At 34.2% G+C, this 23017-nt stretch overlaps 1 protein-coding gene across 31 annotated transcripts in view; it reads right to left on the reverse strand.

The window, feature by feature from the left end:
- EPB41 (erythrocyte membrane protein band 4.1) overlaps positions 1-23017 on the reverse strand; it is a 199556-nt gene that overhangs the window by 100546 nt on the left and 75993 nt on the right. For 21 of the 31 annotated variants that reach the window (XM_074305565.1, XM_074305563.1, XM_074305573.1 and 18 more), the window contains 2 exons: positions 8922-9399; positions 5388-5600 (listed from right to left, as the gene is read on the reverse strand). In XM_074305565.1, the coding sequence (XP_074161666.1) occupies positions 5388-5600; positions 8922-9392 (684 nt within the window). In that variant the 5' untranslated portion in view covers positions 9393-9399. Of the gene's footprint in view, positions 1-5387; positions 5601-8921; positions 9400-23017 lie in introns of those variants that run through there. The other 10 variants (XM_074305574.1, XM_074305569.1, XM_074305580.1 and 7 more) reach the window with 1 other exon arrangement.

The raw sequence follows: 23017 nt of genomic DNA on the forward strand, positions 1-23017 counted from the left end.
GTTTTCATTGTTTTTTCACTGGACTTAAATTTAGTCTTTCCACTCTAATAGCAGCAGACAGAGAAAACTATTGCTCCCACTGAAAAAACCCTTAAGAATTCAGGGTCACATCCATACTGTGATTAAGAATTCAAATAAGATGATGGAGAAGGATTCACAGGTGACCTGAAGGGGTAACAGGAACACAAATGTAGAGCTGAAAGTATCTTTCCAAGTAACCTAGTCCAACACCCTCATTTTACAAATGGAGAAAGGAAAAGTAAGGCTCACTCAGAGGTCAAGTGACTTGCCCCAAAATAATAGAGTCCAGTTCCCCTGACTACATGTTCTATTATGCTATGCTAAGTCAAGATTATCTATACCAGAGATGGAATGGCCATCAAAGTAACTAATTTCATCTTTGAGAATTTCAGTCTTGGGGAAGTTGATCCCATCATGTCCTTTCCTCTTAACTGAGGTCTGCCTTCCAACCTCAATGTTCAATGAAAAGTTCTCTCTCCAAAGTTGCTAATGATTTCTTAACTGACAAATGTAATAGACTTTGTTCATCCTCTTTGACTTCTCTGCAATCTGTAACATTATCATCATTCTCTTGTTTCTCTCTTCTCCTAGGTTTCTCTTGGTTCTCCTCTTACCTCTCTGATTACATTTTCTTTGTTTCCTCTGCTAGATTTCCATACACATCACACACACACTAACCACGGGTAACCACTAAAGCTTTGTTTTGGGCCATCTATATTATTTATTTGATAATTTCTTTAGCTTGCATGGCTTCAATTACCATCTCTATGAAAATGACCCTCCAGACCTAACCTCTTTCTGATCTATTGGACATCTCAAATTGGATGTTCCATAAACATCTTTAACTTAACATATCCAAAACTGAAGTCATTATCTTTTCCATCAATACCTTCCCCTCTTCTTGCTTCCTTGATTACTCTCAAGGAACCAACATCTTCCTAGTTCACCTTGGCTGGCAATCCTGGTACAGGGTACAGTTTCTCATCATCTTCATCATAATTATCTTTTTAAAAATTATTATTTCTATGATTTGTTCTTAAATGAACTATTCTTTAGGATTGTTATTTAGTTCACAATTTTTAATCTTTGTTTCAAACATCTTTATTTGAATGTAATTTTATTGCACAATGGTTAGTAAAATATACATTTAATTTTTCTGCGTTTGTGAGACTTTTGTACCTCAATACGTGACCAATTTTTTGTGAAGAAATTGGTACACTTCTTTTTTTTTCCTCATTATTTTCCAGAGATTTATTATAACTAACTTTTCTAAAATTCTGTTCTGGTCTTTAACCTCTTTCTTTTGCTATTATTATAAGGAGGAGGAATTAAGCCAGGGCCTTCGCTATTATATGATTTTGTACTATTTAATGCATAATGTTTACTACTGATATTAATTCATTGTGCTATTTTAGCAAAGCATAGTTTGTTTTTAATTAGGTCTGTTTTAGCTTTTGCTTTGCCTCAGATCATGACTGTTATATAACACTGCCTTTTAAAATTTCAGCTGAAGCAAAGAAGATTCTATTTTAGCCCATTTTACTATTTGTATATCCTTCTATTTCAAGTATGTTTCTTGCAAATGATATTCTTTTTGTATTCTTATGTCTAATCTAGTCTGCTGTCCTCTTCCATTTTATAGACTAATAAAATAAGAAAAAGAAATTGAAGGAGTAAGCATAAGCAAAGAGTAAATAAAACTATCATTTTTGCAGATGCTATGATGATTTACTTACATAATCCTAGAGAATCATTTAAAAAACTAAATGAAACAATTAAAATCTTCAACAGAATTGTAGGATATAAAATAAACCCTGGCAAATTATCAGGATTCCTACAAATTACCAATAAAACCCAGCGGGAAGAGATAGAGAAATCACATTTTATATGGCTATAGATAACATAAAATGCTTGCAATTATACTTTCCAATTCAAACACAGGAACTATATGAACACAATTACAAAAGACTACACTAACAGACATGGATACAAATAATTGAAGAAATATCCATTGCTCATGGGTAAGATGAGTCACTATTTTTAAAATATGACCTAAAATAACCAACTTCTTTACTGCCATATCAATCAAATTATCAAAATATTACTAACAAAATTTATATGGAGAAAGAAAATATCTAAAATATCAAAGGAATCAGTGAAAAAATGGAATAGGAAGGGATTTAGTCTCCAAAGACTGTAATTAAGGGCATAGCACCCTTTGATTTGGAAAATCCACATAAAAGTTTTTGGCCCTCCATTCATACCAGAGAAGAAGTCTGAATCATTATGGTACTAAAATATATATATTGGTGTTATACAATTCTATATTTTATGCATTTCTGAGTTTTTAAACTTTTTTCTGTATCATCTGTTGGCCTTCTGTGACATCTACAGCTTCTTCAAAACTCCCCCAAAGTTCCCATTTTAGCTTTCTTATGCTGACCTGATATATCAATACCATGATGAGGAAGTGACAATGTCAAAGGGATAACTGTATACAATAAAGCTGTGATTATTAAAAAGATTTGGTTGTGGGTAGGAAATGGAAAGGTTGATTATGAGAATGAACAGATTAAGATACACAAAATATAGAAGCAAATGATCACAGTAATTTAGTATTTAATGACCCTAAAGATTCCAGCTATTGTGTCAAGAATTTTCTATTTAACAAAAACTAATAGGAAAACCAGAAAACTGTTTGGTAGAAACTAGACAGAAATCAAGATTTCACACTATATACCAACATAAGTGATTTAAATGTGAGTATATGATTTAAATATAAATGATGACCTCATAAGCAAATTAAAAGGAATACTGAAGAAACTGTTAGATTCATGAATAATCAAACAAGAGATAGGTCTGCAGGAGGCAAAATGAACAATTTAACTTTTACACAGATAAAACTAATGCAGCAAAAATAAAAGCAGATAAATGGGGGAAAATTTTTGTAGCAAGTTTCTCTGATAAAGGTCTAATTCCTAATATATGCAGAGAACTGATTCAAATTTAAAGAGAATTAAGAGCCCTTTCCCCAATTGTAACTAATAACTAAAATTTATATAGTGTTTACTATGCACCAGGCAGCATGCTAAACAATTTACAATTATTGTCTCATTTGATCCTCACAACTCTGAAAATAGCTATTATTATTATCCTCATTTTACATATGAGGAAATTGAGATAAATAGGGGTTAAGTAACTTGCATAACCAACATGGAATTTCAAAGAAGAACAGATGTAAAAGATGTCATCAAAGAAAAATACGACAGAAAAAAGTTGGGCTGGTCATGTGATAATACTACGAAATAACAAATCGATGGCCAGAGTGCTCCCTTTTAATTATGAGAAAAAGCAAGGAAAACCTCCAAAGCATTAGATGATGGTTTTACTCATGGTGAATTTTTAATAAGACATAGAGAATTGCACAAAAACAGGCTGACAGGCTTTGATATATCAATTCCTAGAGATATCACTGAAATTAAGATCACAAATCCATTTGATTATCTGAAATAAGACATTTGCATAGTAGAACTTTTGATAATGATGGTGTCAGAATAGAGTTTAGTTAACTTGTTTAGATCCTAAAACAATATAATGATAATAATTCCAGGGTCCAAATTCAATTTCTGTATGGATTACAGCATTTCTTTAGGAAGCTGTCTAGTGTAAAATCAGGATTCTAGAACTGTCTTGGCCTTCTAGGCCTGTCTTGGTCTGTTATGTTCTAAAAGACATGATCTGTAATCTTTACCTTAGGTCTTAACATACTTAACATCCTCCCAACTCCCCCAGCATCCTCTCCCCTATGATTGAAGTGCTGGAGGGTGGAGCACTTAACTCTTCCAACTTCCCTCCCTTAGAAAGGGCAGGATCTAGAATTTCTAGCTCATTGTCCACATTCCATCTGCACCTCTGCTTGATTTGAATTCCATGAACAGGTAACCCAAATAGCTCCACATTCCTCTCTTTCTGGCTTCCTTTTGTATATAGTCTCCCCACATTACATTCTAAGTCTCTTGAGAGTAGGGACTGTCTTTCTATTTTCTAACTTGTATCTCCAATACTAATCACAGTGCCTGGAACATAGGAAATACTTAATAAATGTTCATTGAATTGACATGACATTTCTAAAAAGACCTAGGGTTAGACTAGATATCACTAACATGAAGAAATGAAGGGAAACCTTGTTTCCTTTAAGTAGAATAATCAAAGACCTATGCTACTTGTTTGTATAATTCTTGATAATCCATTAAACATTAATATTTCACCTCTCAGTATACTCTGAAATCTTCTACAAAATCTAATACTCAATATTTCTTAGAACTATTAATTTTGTGAGTTTAACTCCCAGACTGCTCTGTTCTATCCTCTCTCCTTTTGATTCTGTCTACCCTTTGATTCCATTTCTTCAAGATTATAGAAAGTTTTGCTTTACTCCCACCTATTGAGAGATTCTTGCTATCCAAAATAGACTTGGAATTTGCATTATGTCTCTCTTGTGAATAATCAATAAAGGAAATATGTCTTATTTATACATTGTGCAAAGTATTGATGGATTTTTTTAATGTGTGGCAGGTCAGAAATTCTTAAATTATTCATCAGAGACCTCACTAATATTAAAGTGCCTATGGATACCTCAAAACAATGGTTTTTAAAAAATATCCATAACCATGATTCAAAGGAGTAATTGAATGGCAAACTGCACAAAAATAGACGGCAAAGAGCACAATATGTAAAAGGAAGATGGAGATAAAGGAAGATTTTAATTTAACCATAATTAGACACTGTAAGCTGCCACAAGTGCAGCAGAGGAACATAGGACCTGGGAATCTGAAGAGAGGCTGTGTCACTAAGGAAGTGAATTCACTTCATTCTTTCTGAGGATAAGTTGAGAGGAGTGGACTAGATGCTCTCCCAGTTGGTTTTAGTGCCCAATTTGGTAACAGATGATTTTCTGAAAAGAGAACTGTGGGTCCTCCTACTTGCTTGCATATGGACTTTGATGTTTTTTAGTGAGAGGCACCAATCTATTGGTAAAGGGAAGGAGTAAGAGAAATTCTGAAAACAAACTAGATCCAACTTTAAAAAGATTAATTTCTTCTTTCATTTCCAAATCCAATTTTATATATGCCACTCAGCTAGCCCTATAACCAGTAACAACCTGAACACCAACCACAAATCCATAGGCCCAAGAAAGAAAAACTGCTTTGGCAATACTCATTAAATAGCATCTTCTCTTTGGATGGAAATTGTTTACTTAACCCTGCAGAATTGCAGGATTTCTGGTCTCTATGGAACTGAGAGAGGGATGGGAGGGGGAAACCAGGGGAAAGGGAGAGAGAAGAAAAGAAAAGACATGGACCCACCTCCACAACACACTCATAAACTGTGTCATCCAGCAAGGACACTTTGCAGTACATGTTTCGGTGTCTTCTGAGAGCTTTCTGAGAAGGCCCGAACTCCTTCTCAGTTTTTGGTTCCACGCTTTCTTTTTTCACTTCTATGTTGGAGTCTTCCTCAAGTTCTTCTCCTTCCTTAGTTTCAAACTCTAGATCTTCTCCGTGTTCTTCCTGGGCAGGCTGCAGAACCACAACATAACCAAGTCAGAAAGTGAAAGCACACATAAAATACGCTGTACTATTACTAATAACAACGCTTTGAAGAAAGCAAGAAAGCAGCACTGACTCTGTGCCAGGTGTGGAAAGACAAAGTAGTTCCAGTCTTGGAAAAGAGAGATCATATACCTATACAAGGATCTATGTATTTGTATGAAGTACAGATCATCATCAGTAAAAGCCTATAGAAATTGGCAGAGAGCTCCGTCTTAAAGCAGCCTATGAATGTTTGCCCTGGAATCCAAGATTCACAAAATATAATACCTCACTAAGTATTATCACTTCTTCCTGTTCTTCAAGAGAAGAACTGACTGTGGAGGGGGGACCACCTTCCTCACCAACCCACTAACACTAATTGTTGGCCAAAGGTCACCAAGTGAAAGACACTTAGAGGCACCCCTCACAACCACAGGTCCTGATTCCACTCAGCCCTTGAAACCATCATCCTGGGAAGCAACTGCAGAGGAGATACAGCCTGGCAGCTGCTGGCATAACTATGCAAGACCCAGGAAAGAAAAATTTTCAGAGTTCAAAATCAGAAACTACAATGTAGGAATGAAGAAAACAAAGAAATAAGCATTTTAGTATAAGATTACAAAATACCAGGCAGTTTATAATTATTGCTTCATTTGATCCTCACAACCTCAAGGGTAACTGCTATTATTATTCCCATTTTACAGTTGAGGAAACTGAGGTAGATAAGGGTGAAGTGATAGGTAGAAATCTGCTTTGCCACTGCACCCTATGGGTCATTGGACATTTTTATCTGACCTGCAGCTGAAACCTTTTATATGTGTTGTCTCTACTATTAGAATGTGAATTCTTGGACAAGGGGCTGTCTGGTTTTTTTGTTTAAATTAATTCAGTACTATTACACAGGGAGTGTCACAATGCAGTGATTTTTTTCTTCAGTAATAGCTTTTTATTTTCAAAATATATGCAAAAATAGATTTCAACATTCACCCTTGCAAAACCTTGTGTTCTAAAATTTTCTCCCTCCCTTCCGTTATCCCTTCCCTCAAACAGCAAATAATGCAGTATATGTTAAACAGATACAATTCTTCTATACATATTTCCACATTTATTATGCTACACAAGAAAATTAAGATCAAAAAGGAAAAATGATAAAGAAAAAAAAAGCAAGCAAACAACAACAAGAAAGGTGAAAACACTATGTTGTGATCCACATTCAATCCCCATAGACCTCTCTCTGGATGCATATGGCTTTATCCATCAAGTCTTTTGGAATTGGCCTGAATCACCCAAAAGAGCCACAGTCCAGCAGAATTGATCATCTCATAATCTTCATGTTGCTGTATACAATGTTCTCTTGGTTCTACTTACAGAAAATATTTAATAAATACTTCTTCCTTCATTCAATCTCCCAGATATGTGTTTTCTCCCTTCAAATTTCCCTAGGGTACTTCGGTCTCTCTCTTACATGTTTCTTCTTACCTTCTACTTACTTACCCCTAAACAAATTATATCCCCCAAGTGCCTAATACAGTGATTTACACACAACAGGTACTTGATATACATTCAGTCTAATTGAATCTGCTTCATTCTCCAGTGCTTAGTATCTCTTTTCATTGTAATGACTATCCTGATTTCAGCATTAGGAATTAAAGAATTCTTATGCGATTTAACACGGTCTATGTTTCCCATGCCACTAAACCTCATGAAAGATAGATAACAATTGTTTTATGGCATAAATCAGCATCTATAGAGTTGTCAAAACTACTTATCTATGGATAGCTAACAATTAGTTCTATCAAGTATGCTACCTACAATCAAGTGTCAAAGAAGAACAAGATTTTAATTAAAACTTCCCAGGTTTCCTAAGAAAAGCAATAAACCACTTCCAAGTTTTTCAATATGAGTTTACCTACATAAAGTAAGGATAATGCCTTTGAACATAACATATGATAAAAAATTTTCTCTTTTATATAACTTTATAGCTCATGATACATTTTCTTCATAACAACCTCTCCCTACTGGTTCATAATTTAAAATATACTTTATATGTAATTTATACTATTTAACCAATGTTCATGTTCTGTCCCTTCCAAGAAATTCCCGAGGAAAGAGCCTATTTCCTTGGTCTTTGTAGCCATAACACAATGCTGGCATATGGAAAACCCTTAATACATGTCTGGTAAGGGTGCTGTTCATTGGTTGGGGGCAGGTATGAAGGATAGGGAAACACTCAAAAATAAAGGTGATTCAAAAGCAAAATATACCAATATAATCAGTGAGCACAATAAACAAATGCATACAGGCTCTAAAGATGATATACATAATGTTCTCATATCTTGAAAAGGGAATTTCTCAGAGTAATTTCCAATTTATATATATAAAGTATTACAAGATGAAGACTTAGAACAAAAGAAGATTGAAAAAAGTGTAATTTCCAGAATATAATCTGGATTGTCCCCATTTTATTGAACAAATAAGCAAAAACATACTCGCTACTCTAATTTCATGCTAGTATTTCAATGAGGTCTTAACCTATGTAATAAAAATGAGAGCAGAAAAGAATATATACAAAGGAGGAAAATACGGATTCTCCAAGATCATGTAATATTGGCCTACAAAATGGGGACAAAAAGATAAATAAAGGCATTTCATCTCTTTTTTTAAGAAGGCATGACACTATTCTAATATCTTTAAGTACATTTTACCAAAAAGACCATATTATATATCCCATTTCCACAATCTTCAAATATAAATGCCAGACCATTCACTTGTTTCCTCTCACTTCAAGATCTAGATTGGGCTTTATTATCTCTGAAGAAGCATTTTATAGCAATAGGTAAAGATTCTTAGTAATATTTGAGAAAAATATATTTCTTGATGTTATTGAATTTCCATCAAATTATATTGTATTTAACTTCTAGCCTCAAATATTTTAGATTACTCTATTTAGAGTGTCAGGGTTATTTGGCTAAGAAGTAGCCAGTAAAGAATACTAGACTTAGAATTAGGAAAAAAGTGAATTGAAATCAGACTGTTTCAGTGATCAGGGCAAGCCCTTCCATTCTCTGGGCCTCAGTTTCCTTATCTGTAAGACTAGGTTGTTACAAAAAGGTAACTTTTCTATTTCTTGGCTTATTCTATTTCTTGTGATGATCCAAATGAGTTAATGAAGGTTAGCTTTGAAAATTCAAAGCACCACAAAAATTCCAGCTATGATTATTAAGAATAAGCCAAACAAAATGCTTCCAGATAATGAAAATCAATCATATTTGTTATCCTCATTCTCTCTGACTCTTCCCCATTTCTTACCTGTGTTTCTGCACTGCTCAAAGAATGAAGATCTAAAGATGGGTCTGTTTTAAGTTCAGGTTCAGGGGCAGCAATGGGGGCCTTTAAAAGGATTTCTTCATCAAGACCAGCTCCAAACTCCGTTTCTTTCTGACTCCCCTCTCTCTTATCCTTGGCTAATTCTATTTCTTTGCCTTCATCTTCAGAGACCTGAGATTTAGGCCTCTTGAGAAAAGAGGAGAACAGTCGGGATAGGCCTCGGCTTTCTGATGGCCGCTCTTTGTTCTTACTCAAGTCCTCGTGAGGGGGAGTGTCACCATTGGAAGCCTTCTGCTTCTGTTCAGAATGATTAATCCCCTCAGTTGCCTTCTGTGATGACTCCTCCGGCTGAGCCTCTTGTGTTCCTGTTCTAATGGCTCCTTCACCTTCTTCCTTCTGCTGTTGGTGTTGCGGATTCTCGGCCTCAGCCACTAGGCCTTTCTCTGTGGTCATGATGGATCTGTTAATACAAAGTATGGGGAGAAGGGAACATTTAACAAGTTTTAAGTAAAAGATGCTACTATTGTTATTCTTGTTACTATTACTAATAGTCAAATCTCAAATAAAATCTAAGCATCCCACTCTAATTTATTATGTATCTATTATTATCAACAAGTCACAGTATCTAAATATAAATTTTTGCTTTAAGTCATATAAATAAATTCTCATCCATGGCTTTTATATATATATATATATATATATATATATATATATATATATATATATATATATATATATACATATGCCTCAAGCTGGTAATGACACACAGAGTGAGAGGGTCACTTAAAACCAGATTCAGATCACACAGGATTAGAGTTGAAAAGACCCTAACATCAACTACAAGCCTCTCAGAAGAAGCAAAAGAGTCCCTGAGAGACTGGATAGCATGCACAAAGCTAAAGGGAAGTCAGTGGGAGAGCTGAGCTTAATATTTGTACTCAAGCCTTTGGAACTCCTCGCCAATAGGCACTTTTCACTATTAGAGTATCCTCTAAGTTCCTTATGTACACATCCTAGGAACTTAAAATACACCGTTAGGAAGATTTTTAACATTTTGCAGCAACTCAGTTTTCCCAAATTCACAGTCCAAATAAGTAGTATGCAGTTACATAGTTCCTATTTCTTCAATTATCACTTTGTATAAATTTCATAGAATAACAGCAAGAAAACATATAAACTACTATCGTTTAATATCAGATTTGCTAACAGAATGATGCAAACATAACCTCTGCAAAGGTTAATTCTGTTGCTAGGTAAAAATATCAACATCTAGCCACTTTCAGAAAGTTTTTAATTTTGATGTTTTTAGAATGTAAAATCATTTGTTTCCAACAATTTATTTTTAGGATCTGATCTATATTAGATAAGAATAAAATCTAGAAGATAAATGTTGACACCCCCTCCTTTTAGGAGGGACAGTTTTTATATTTTATACACAGCAAACTTATGGCTTTCTAGTTTTCTTGATTTTAGAATTACCCAGGTATCATAAAAATTCACAACAAATACAGTAGAGAGGCAGAGAAGGGGGTATAGAAAATAAAGGATTAGAAGAGAATAAAAAAGAAAAGATAGTAGTGATTTCTAACCCTCTTTCCAGGTCTGAGATACTATCAATCTACCAAATTTGTAATCTGGTCAATGAAGATAGAATTTACAACAGCCTCTACAACTTTTACCTGCTTATCATCCTCTAGAGAAGATAAAAAAAACTGGTTTTAGACTTTTGATTAAAGTTGGTACACTGAGAGTAGGCAAAAGGCATAATGTGAATAGTTTTACTCCACCCTTCTAAAAACAATGTTGTGTGACAGACAAAACTGTGCTTGTAACAAGCAATATTTTTGATAGACTATCATTTTATGATAGCAACTGTCCTTTTCATTGACTCAGGTTGACTCCATATATGACCTTGCTCAAATGAAATTGGATCAAACTATTTTCCCCCTTTTGCTAGTCACTAGTCAAGTGAGAACTTGATTTTATGCTATACATAGGTAGGTCATTGTTCTCTTCTGTTGTGTTTTTAAAGAATGAGTGTCGCTTTCAAAAATGTGCAAAACTATAGAATTTAAAGAGCACAGTTCAATAATGATTGGAGGTGTTACACCATCTGTTGATGTGGGAAAGTCAAGAATTGCAAGAATTATTCAAGCCCACAATGAAAGAAGATCAGTAATAAAAAATGATCAAGCACTGCTGTGAAACAGCCCAACTAAATGCTGAAAAAACAAGTAAAGGTTTCTAACGGGAATTTACAGCTGGATGATTTGTTATTTGTTATTGATTCCTCAACAGTGCTACATAGGCATCTTGAAATTAGAAGAACAGTAAGATCATTAAAGAAGCAGCTGCTAATAAATGCGGTAAAGACATGCAACCCACCAACAAGCATTTACTAAGCACCTACTCTGTTGCAGAGTTAGAGATTAGGAACAGGTAAAAAAAAAAAATTTCTAATGAAAGTCACTTTTTAATTCAGTTATATTCCAAAACCAGTATCTGAACAAGTCCAAGGAAGCTTATAGGAACTAGATATATCTTCATCAGACTACAAACTTGTACCCAAAAGAAGGTTTTGAGTTTTATTTTCAGTGGAACTAAAAAACTTGTCCCTTTGGAGAAAATGATGAACTGATAAATATGTTGGTATACTAGGAATTGTTCCATTATTATAGAAATTCCGAAGTAGAGATAGGCTACTTGCTAAGCACTAGAGATACAAAGAAAGTAAAAGAACTGCTCTCAATGAGCTCATAGTCTAATGAGGAAAACAACAAGCAAATATCCAAACATGAAGTCTGGCAGGTCCCACCAAGCTAGAAAACCTTAAGAGTACGACTTAGCAATGTACTCCGTGTGTCAGTCATGGGAAGTATTTTAGCTAAGTACAGAGAAACCCATAGCCAAATTGCTAACAAAATGAGGAAATTTTAGTCACAATAGCTTATAAGACTATGTACCAAAACAGGGAGAGATTATAAAATGTACTTATAATGGAAAAAAAAAAGAAACATTTCTATGAAATAAAAAACCTTTCTATTGAAGAAAAACATCTAAAGAAATATTGCAATTTTTTTTAAAGTAGGGTTTTCTAACCATGTCAAAAAGTTAAGCATCCACTATTCTGAATGATGTATATCAGAAAATCCAACAAAATCTCATTGAGGACAGTACTACTTCTACCTCCCTCCTTCTAGAGGAAAATCAGTTCCTGCATTCATATTTCAAACAGAAAGACTATCTAGTCAAAATTTTCTTCTGATACAATGATTTTGACTTAACCTGAACCAAAAGTACAGAAGAAAGTAACCACCATACAGAAAGTACCTAAGAATATCATCAATATTTTAAGATCAGCACAAATTAAATCTAATGTTTTCTATTTACAAAGGAGGTTTAGTCAAAACTCTGTGAGATATTATTCACCCTGACCTCATTTTTATTTTCATTCCATTACTGAAAAGCCCAGAATAGTTAGAGGACCACCAATCAGAAGAGCAAGGCCCTAGGTGGGAAATTCCCCCAGGACATGCCCTGGGGAGGACAGGGGAACAGAGAGGAGGGGAGTAGAGGAAGGTTATAGAGGAAGTAGTAGTGTAGCTAGGGACACATATGGCACACTCTTCACATAACCGAAAATATAAATTTTTGTCATGTTCTAGCTATGGCTCCCAAAAATCAGAGGTGAAGTTCAATGGGTACTGCTCAGTTTTTGTAATAATAGGCAAAACATGGTGCCCAGTTTAAAACCTCAAAAAGTCACCAATTAGCCCCTGATTTTCCTGTTCCTTATTCAGATCAACTGATCTAGATCCATCTAGAAGATAGCACTGACACATATATCTTTACATAATTATAATTAGATCCTTGGGCCAATTAAATCATTAAGTTTCTCCATACTTAGTATTTCCCCCCTAACCCCTGACAGTTAAGTGGCAAAGTAAATTGAATGCTGGGATCACAGTGAGAAGACCTGTATACAAATTCTATCTCAGGCACTAACTGGCTATATGATTCTGAGCAAACTACTTAAACTCTTTGTATCTCAGTTCCCTCATATGTAAATTGGGGATAATAATAGCACCTATTTCAAAGTATTGTTGTGGGAATCAAATAAGTTAAATTATATAAAGAGCTCTGCAAACCTGTACTATATAAATGCTAGCTATTATCATTAACAAATGCCCACATCTGGTCCCTTATAATCCCTTTGATCTACTACAACCATCTGCCAAGGTAATAATTCTTTTTCCTCCTGCTACTGTTTTTTGAATTACTATTTTAAGCCAGGTCTGTACTATCTCCTTCCTATTCCCTATCCACTGAAAATTCCATTACACTGTTAAATTAACTTTCAACTTAGATTCATCCTTTCATATTTTTTTTAACATCTGGTGTTAAAGAAAATCTGGTTTTCGCTAGAAAACACGTCATTTCTTGCCATACTCTCCAATCCTAGACACTCCTTTTCTCACACTCCCGAATTATGTAGAAGAATCAGAATCTTGCTCTGCACTGAGACTTTTGGCATTAACAGTCTATAATCTCTCTTCCATTGATTAGTTTCATTTACTCCAATGAGATACTAATTCCTCCACTGATTAATATGCAGAATTGTTGCTGTCATATATAGATCTTCAAATCATTCTTTCCTTTCTCAACAAGTTTAGTACCTAGTTCACAATTTTTTTCTCCATTCTAGTCTGGCCCTTATCCTTAGTAACTCTGATTATTCTGGTGACACCTTCTAACAACAATGACTTTTTTCTTAATCAACCTCTTCAGATTCCAGGATTTCGATTTTTAAAATACTGAAACCTACAGATATAGGTTACAAATATGACCATCACTCTTGAATTCTGTGATTAAAGGATAAATTTCATCTCCTGTTCTTCCACCTCTCCCACTACCTCATTCTTCCAAAAGTTATGATCTGTAGGCTGTCCAGATACTTCCTACTCTAACCCATATCCCTTTCTGAAACCAAGAAGCTTGAAAAAAATCAGTTCTACTAGTGGTTCCTGAATGAGGTATCTTTTTTACCAATGGCCCTATTCCCCATCTTTGAAACTGAGTCACAGTGCTCTTTCAGGGCCATTGCTTATATTTTGTTTTCTGCTTTGGAAGATAAGATCTTTACATGATTTCCAATCTCTTCATCCTTACCATCCAGAACCTCATCACCATTCACTTAATTATTATAATTGTTTCCTAATCAGCCTCCCTGCACCTAGTCTTTCTCTACTACAATCGATTGATTCACACAATTGGCAAAATAATCTTTCTAAAATACTAGTATAACCATGTTATTTTACTACTAAAAAATGACGACAAAAAGTCTTCAGTGGCTCCCTATTGATTCTAGAATGAAATAACATCTCTCTACAATTTGGCTTTCAAGTTACCTTTCTAGCTTTGCTTCATATTACTTCCCATCATACACCAAATCAGATGGATTATCAGCTATTCCCTCTATTTGATATTACACCTAGAAACTAAATCTCCTGTCAAATGAAAAATGGCTAAATTGATTATGGTATATGAATGTAATGGAATACTACCCTGTTATAATAAGTGATGCAAGAGATAGAGTTAAAAGAAACTTGAGAAAATCTGCATGAGTTGATGCAAAGTAAAATAAGCAGAACTAGGATAGCAATTTATATTGTTACAACATTGTAAAAACAAACAATTTGAAAGACTTAAGAACTTTGATCAATGTAATGACCAACCATAACTCCAGAGGACTAATTACCATCATGCTACCTCCTGACAGAGAAGTAAATTATTTAAGATGCAGAATGAGACAGATTTTTGTAGTGCTGAAAATACATACATTTGCCAAAAGAAGGTTTTTTTTTCCTTTTAAATTGAGGTAATGTTGCAAAAAAGAATAAATAAATACTTGCTAATTTAAAAATAAAGTGAAAAATAACAAGAACCAGTATCTTATAATCTAGAGGGGGAAAAAAGTTTCTATATGGGCTAGTAATGGCTAATGTTATTCCATCCTTTCTTCCTTAAAAAAAAAAAAAAAAAAAAAAGCACCGTCAATGACCTCTTCTAGACTTTGAAATCTTCCACTCTGAAATTCTGAAAATCAAGCTCAAAAGTTTTTTTTTTAATGTGCCATTATCAACATGGATTTCTTTTATGCTTATTTCAATCAGATCCATTAATTTTTCACATCATCACTTTAAGTATCATATGTCCACTTTTTCACATAGTATGTTGGGTACTGAGATCATAAAGTGCGAATATGGTGAGTCATCACCATAATATTGTGCAAATGAATCTGTGTTTTAAATTGGCTGCATTGGTTAATAGAAAGGGGCTGCACAGAATTACAAGATATTTTATGTTTTTTCCCCCTTTTCAGGGATTGCCATAACTAAAAAATTATTCCTTATTGGCCAAGTCTCTGGTGATGAGCCTCTCTGTATTAGTTAGGCCAATCTTTGGACAACAGACAATGTTACACTAGCTCTTCCTAAAAAAAATCTTTCTAGTTTTGAAGAATCTGACAGGATTTTGCTTAGATTTGTTGGCATGATCTTAGGAAAACACCAGTTTCCTCTGGAGATTACTTTAGGGAAAAATTTGTTGCAGGCCAGACATTCAGATATCTTCAAAAACTTAATTTACTTAAAAAAAAAAAACACTTTACAATTCTGAGGTTTCACCTCACAACTCATTAAATTGTCATAAAAGATGGAAATAGTTAATGTTAGAGGAGATATAGGAAGGCAGGTACACTGATAAATTACTGGTGAAGCTATTAACTGATCCACACATTAACAATTCCAAATTTTGCGAATAAAGTCCCTGAAATTATTCATACCTTTTAACCTCATATCCCAAGGAGATCAAAGATAGAAAGAAAGGTCTCAACGATAAAAAGAAAAGTCTAAAATATTCAGAGTAACACTCTGAGTGATAGCAAAAAACTGGTAGCAAAGTGTTTGCTCTTTTGTTGGTGAATGGCTGAACAAATTATGGTATATGAATGTTAAGAGGAAAAAAGGATCCTATATACCTATGCTTTATAGATTTTTCGTGTGTTATTGAAATGTAATCCTATTAGACTAAAGAGACAATGAATGAGAAATTCAAGGAATCATGAAGATCTGCATGAACTGATGAGTAAAGTAAACAGAATGAGAATAAGATGACCAATGACTACAATAAACTAAATGAAAAAAGCATTAATCAATCAAATCAATCAATATATTGACAATTTTCTATGTGCCAGACATGTACTTACATAAAAAGACAAAAGGATTCCATTTTTCAGGGATTTTATAGTCTAGACAATTAAATTAAGCTAGATTATTCTAGTTTAGCTAAACATTAAATGATTCTAATAATCAATCATGGCCTTGGAGAACAAATGAGAAATTCACTTTTCTGATTTTGCCAGAGAAATAAAAGACTACAATGCTGTCCAAGGAATTAAGTCTTTGAGTAGGCTTTCAACTGTTTTCCTTTAAGGGTACGGAGAAATATGTGCAAATATCTAGGAAAACACTTATGTGAAAACAAAAATCATCCCCAAAAAAATCTTTTAAAAAGTATTTCTGAAACTTTAGTTTCAGAAATTAACTTTAGTGAAAAACTAGTTCCTTCTTTAAAATTCTCTAATCTCCTTTTTAAAAAACTTACATATTTTATATTTAAGCAGTTGTAGTATTGAACTCTGTATTCATTCTCCACAGCTTCCTGTGGCTTTTAAATACTCTTTACTACATTAAAAGAGAAATATGACACTGTAGAAGTCTTTTACATTTTAAATTAAATGAGCATGGTACAGTGTGAAGAGTAATGATTCTGGTTCAAACCCAGCCTCAAACACTTTTACATGTGTGACACAGTAAAGTCACTTAATAGCTCTCCTCTGTTTCTTCAACTGTGAAATAGAGATAAATAATAGCACCTGTCTCCTAGGGTTGTTTTGAGAATCAAATGAAGACAATAATTCTAAAGCACTTAGTACAATGCCTGGCACAGAAGAGATGCTATATCAGGTCCCATCTTTGTCTTTTACTTCCAGTGGGATCTTATTAACCTCTGTGGGGCTCAGCTGCCTAATCTATAAAATTCAGAAGATGAGCAAGATAGTTTAAAAGCCCCTCTCTGTTCTAAATCTTTGGTCCTATAACCATACTATCTAGTAATACAAGGAAAGAAAATAAATATCCTTTTAAAAAGTCAAGATAAAAAAAAAAAAAAAAAAAAAAAAAAAAAAAACCCTTAAAAACATTCAACCCTATGCCAAACAAACACAGGCTTGTGTCGAACAGAAAAAAAAAAAAAAAATAACAACAATCATTTGATCAAAGAGGTAAAAAAAATAACAGAAAGATAAACATTAAAGCAATGATCTCACTCTGTGGGAGGCTATTCAGTTCTGGGTTAGCTCCCAAGAGGTCTAAATCCAGATACAGATATCCTAATCTAAGACCATCTCTCAAAGAGATCAAATTAGCTCTATTTATTTTGTATGTATTTTACATGAAAAGAAAAGGCAGGTAGAGAACAAATAGGTAACCTCCAAGTCAATAAGACCTGGGTTCAAGTCTTGTCTCTGACACTCACTGGGCAAATCAGCCTCTCAATGCCCAGAAAATTAAACATTACAAAGCAGAGGCTGACCAGCTTTGGGTAGAGTTTCCTCATGGGAGTTTTCTATACCAATGAAAACACAGACTTCATACATAATAAATGTTTTTGTCTATACATATATACATACATATATCCTCAGCTAGAATACAGGTTTCTTCAGAGCATGGACTATTTATTTTTTGTTCTTTTATCCTCAATATTTTACCACAGTGCCTTACATAGCAGGTATTTTTCCCCCTGTGGTATACATGTACAGTCATTTTTTAAAAACACAATTCTTTATGAATCAAGAGAGAAAAATCAGAACAAAAAGGAAAAACCATAAGAGAAAAATTAAACAGAAGAAAAAGAAAATAAGTGAACATAGCATATACTGATTTACATTCAGTCTTCATAGTTCTCTCTCTGGATACAGATAAGATTTTCCTTCCAAAGTTTACTGGGATTGCCTTGGATCACTGACCCTCTGAAAAGAATCAAGTCTGCCATAGTTGAACATTGCACAATCCTGTTGCTGGGTACAATATCTTTCTGGTTCTGCTTGTTTCGCTCAGCATTAGTTCATATAAATCTTTCTAGGCCTTTTTTAAAATCAATGTGTTCGTCATTTTTTATAGAACAATAATACTTCATTACATTCATATACCATAAACTTATTCAGCCATTTCCCAACTGATGAACATCTACTAATTTTCTAATTCTTTGTCACCACAAAAAGAGCTGCTAAAAATAGTTTTGCACATATGGGTTCTTTTCTCTCTTTTATGATCTCTTTGGGATACAGACCCAGTAGTGGCACTGCTAGTGATCAATATAGCTGACACTAGAACTCAAGGATTCCTAAAATTCATTCTAGCTAGTTCTCTTTCCACTATACCTTGATTCTAAGATTCCCGCCTATGTGCATCTGGGCTAGGTTAAAAATCACACAAACCAAATGGGATTTAGTTGTCACTCCTCTCAGCTTGTGGCTTCCTGTTTTCTGGAACAAATGGCATGCCATTTGTTTCCTATTTGTTTTGACAGAGTTGGCACTTAAATTAACCAATGAAACCTTAAGGTAAAAGAAATAAGATTTCAAATGAAATTTTAACTTTTATTCAAATATGACATCATTTGGCTACAAATAAAGACTTGCTATATTCCATGAACACATTCTTTTTTTTTAATTTTTTAAATTAATTTTATAATTATAATTTTTGACAGTACACATGCATGGGTAATTTTTTACAACATTATCCCTTGTACTTACTTCTGTTCTGAATTTTCCCCTCCTTCCCTCTACCCTCTTCCCTAGATGACAGGCAGTCCCATACATGTTAAATGTGTCATAGTATATCCTAGATACAATATATGTGTGCAGAACCGAATTTCTTGTTGCACAGGAAGAATTGGATTCAGAAGGTAAAAATAACTTGGGAAGAAAGACAAAAGTGCAAACAGTTTACACTCATTTGCCAGTGTTCCTTCTCTGGGTGTAGCTGATTCTGTCCATCATTGATCAATTGGAACTCTATGTTGAAGATATCCACTCCATGAACACGTTCTTAGTAAGATAAATATTTGTTTCCATATATTCATACAATAACATTCCGGACATATAGCTCTATAAATGAAATAAATATTTGAATCCTTTGCAAGTGGCTCAGTGCCCACCCCACACTCCCACCACAAATTACTTTGTATTTTCTTATTTGTATTTCTATTTATCATCCCAGGAGTGTTAACCATCCTAAGGGTAGAAACTGTTCCATGTCTTTAATCACTAAATCCTACAAAAATCCCAGTAAGTATTACAATAAATGTTTGTTGAAATATTATTGATCTGGAGAAACTAACACAGATTTAGGTAGCATTAGAACTATACATAAAGCATAGGTAGATTTTAGTACTATGATTCTTCACAACTTGGTTTTTGTATATATTCTGAATTTATGCTCTTTCCTTGTAAAAACTTTTTACTATTCATATCTTAAAAAGGGGCAAATGACAAAGTTTGAGGGCATCAGAACTGGGGAAATGTGAACAGGTCATGAAGTCCTAAAACAGTTTTTACCTGAAAGGCAAATATGGCAGTCTTAGGTTCACCAGGGAGATAAAAGTGATTTAAGCCTCAAAGTTCAAGGTTTTGTTTACAAGATAATCTTTAATACCCAATTCTCTATTTTTCTTATTTCTTAACATGGATAATTGTGAGTTAGTTCTGAGTTAACATATATATTCATTGGTAAAAATGAGGAAAAGAGCAGTTATTTAGCTTATTCTCAAGTAGCAATAGCAAGATAAAACATTTTCTACTTACATTATAATAAACATCACTGATATAACTCAGCACTATTAAGAAACAAAACAACTCTAAGATTGATGTTCACACCTTTCTGGCCATCTCTGAAATTCAAAATTCTTTATTTGAGAGGGAAGAGTGTTAAGGTTAGGATTGGTTAGAGTCTAAGGAGAAGGCTTTTGGAGTTAGGATTAGCATCAGCAGTGCATTTAGAGTTAGAATCAGGGGATTTTTTTAAAGTCCTCTCTCTTTTTCAGACATTACTTTTACAAAGGGATTAAGTCTCAGAAACTAAGTGAAAGTAAACTTGTAAACTAAGAGAAAATAAAACAAATGTCATTTTTGTTATAAAATTATAAACATCACAACTAGGAACAACCTAGGAATTCACTTCCTTGCTTGATTTTTCTTAATGCCTTATAAAGTTAAAAATTGATGCAACATGGATCTTTCATAAAGATGGTATATTATTTAAGGTAGTCTCTAAAAAAGACAATACTGAAAGGGAAACAGACTAAGGAAGAGGAATATAAAGGAAGGATTAAAAAAACTTGATAGGAAAGGCAGAGAAAGAAGAAACAGTTTCAAAAATGTATTTCCGAACTTTTTGCTTTTTTGGTCTAAGAAGATGGAACAGGTCATTTACAAAGTCTGCTCCCAAAAAAACCAGGATAGCATTGTGAAAACTTAACTAATGTGTTTCTAATGGGTTTTCAAAGCTTGAAGAAATGTTTTGAAATAAGAGAGAGCCCATCTTAAATTTTAAAAGATCTGAGATCAAATATTACTATGAATAAGTAGCTAAACTTCTGAATATCCCTCAACCAACTATATGTCTATAAATTATAGAAGTTTTCATACATAAATTAAATTATAGATCCAGAAAAAAAAATAATTCAATCCTCTTGATTTCAGCTTCTATATGAAAACAAGTATCTTACTTTTAAAGCAACAAGTCACCAAGGAAAATATTACAAAGTAATGAATGTTGATGATTACAACTCTGGTGAGTAAAATAGTATTAAACAGGGTACTCCTTCTTAAACTCTCACTATACAGTATCCTGTCACAAACATAATTGTCCTATCACACACATTTTCAGCCTAACTCACAAAGTCAGGCCCTCATATTCCACCTTTAAGTGACTTGGGCAAGTCACTTAACCCTGTGTTAGCCTTAGTTTCCTTTTCTGTAAAAGGAGGAGACTGGATTACCACTGAGGTTCCTTCCAATTTTAAACTTGACAATTTCATCACAAACAATCACATCTATATTGTGAGGGCCCTTTAAATGGGCGGCCACAGCGCAACAGGAGATTTGAGTGGCCCAGAAGTATTCTCTGTGGATACAGGACTGCCCTGTGGGTGGGATCCTGCCCACATTGAGATAGCTTCGTAATGGGTGACGTCTCTCTTGTGGTTGGCTGTGTGTGTGACCTCACAGGCCCTTTATAAGCCCAGTGCAGACAGCAGTCGCTCTCTTTAATCTGGCTCCCTAACCTGAGGTAGCTGAGCCAAGCTGATGGATAGCCGAGAGGTAAGGAGTTTGGTAGAGAACACATGGGTCTTCAGACCAGGTGTTCACTAGGGAGCTGACAAGTCAGGGCATTATGTGAGTAGGTATAATAAAGGCTTTTAAGATTTTAAGAGTGGCTGTCCTTGAGTGCACTACCGGTTATTAAACTATAGATTCAAAAAATCATGGCCAGAGATCTTTGAAGGCCTCAGAGGAGGCGAGCTGGGTAGAATTGACACTGCAAAGGTCAGTGGTCAAAGGTACTCTGTTGGGCCTAGGACAGACTAGTAATTGTAACTGCCAGGAGGGCATGTTACACTATAAGATAACAGCTTCCTAGATAAACATCTTAAGGCTGCCATATAAGTACTGGATTCTCCCTCATTAATATGACCTTCAAAAAAAAAAAAGGTTAGATAATCCTTTTTAATGGATGTCTAATCACTTTGGGGGGCATATGTTGCACTAGATAGCTACTGTGTTCTCTTCCAATTCTTAAGTGTTATTATTTTATTCAGTCTAAACTCAGCTCCACCACAACCTGCCCTGCATTACATTGCCAGATTAATCTTCCTAAAACAGTTTTCATCATGCTACTCTCCTGTTCATAAGTCTTCGCTATTTGCTATATCAAATCTAAATTCTATTACTTGGTTTTCAACTACTTTGTAGACCTTACCCTACCTGTCAAACCTTACGTCCCACTATTATCCAGTATAAGTATCCTTTCTTCTATACTTTCCCTCATCTACCCAACTTTACCTAGGATGAACTCTTCAGTATCCTAAACTTTTTTCAAGGACTAGCTTTAGTCCCGTCTCTTCTATGATGCCTTTTCTAATTACTCCAGTATTTCTTAAATCCTTTTCTACAAATAAAAACCTAATTCTTCCTTATTGTCATGTCCTTTTATGTATTTTTATCCCCTGGGCCTGACACACAATTGGCATTTAATAAATGCTTGCTGATTATTTACTTGCAGCATGTCTCATTTAAGCTAGAATTATGTGGCCAAGAAACAACACATTTAGTGTCAAAAAAAACTCACTAGATTTAGACTCAAGGAATCTAGTTTGTGAGTCCTTTCTTTTCTATATGCTATTAATGTGAGAGCAGGCAAATTATCATCTCTCTTGTCCTGAATTTCCTCACATATGAAACGAAAATCTGGAAACTTTCAAAATTTATGAGATTCAATAAATTCAATTACATAAAAACCTAGTTATCCAATCAATTAACAATCCTTTAATAACTGCCTCCTAGATATTAGACACTGTACTAAATGTTATATATACCAATACAAAGAATGAAACAATATGGCATTATCTATGTTAAATAAGGGCCACTAAGCACAACTTGAACACAATTAGATGCAGAAATGAATCTGAGAAATGATATGCCAGACAAGTGTACTCTAGTTTCCTAAGCAATAGTTTCTTGTTCAGAGATCAGCAACATGTATATGCTGAATGAGCCAGAAGTTAGTTACTTTCGGTTCTTCAAAAAGCTATTTTTCCTATACAGCTGTGTTTACTTACACCATGTCTCATTTTTGCTAGAAGTGCAAAAATAGCAGAACGTAGATCTCTCCCTTTCCATACACTTTCCCTTGTCTGTTAGCTGCCTTTCTGTAGTTTGCAAGCCAGAGCTATAA

This window comes from Sminthopsis crassicaudata, chromosome 3 (assembly GCF_048593235.1).
Source record: "Sminthopsis crassicaudata isolate SCR6 chromosome 3, ASM4859323v1, whole genome shotgun sequence".
NCBI classification, from domain to species: domain Eukaryota; kingdom Metazoa; phylum Chordata; class Mammalia; order Dasyuromorphia; family Dasyuridae; genus Sminthopsis; species Sminthopsis crassicaudata.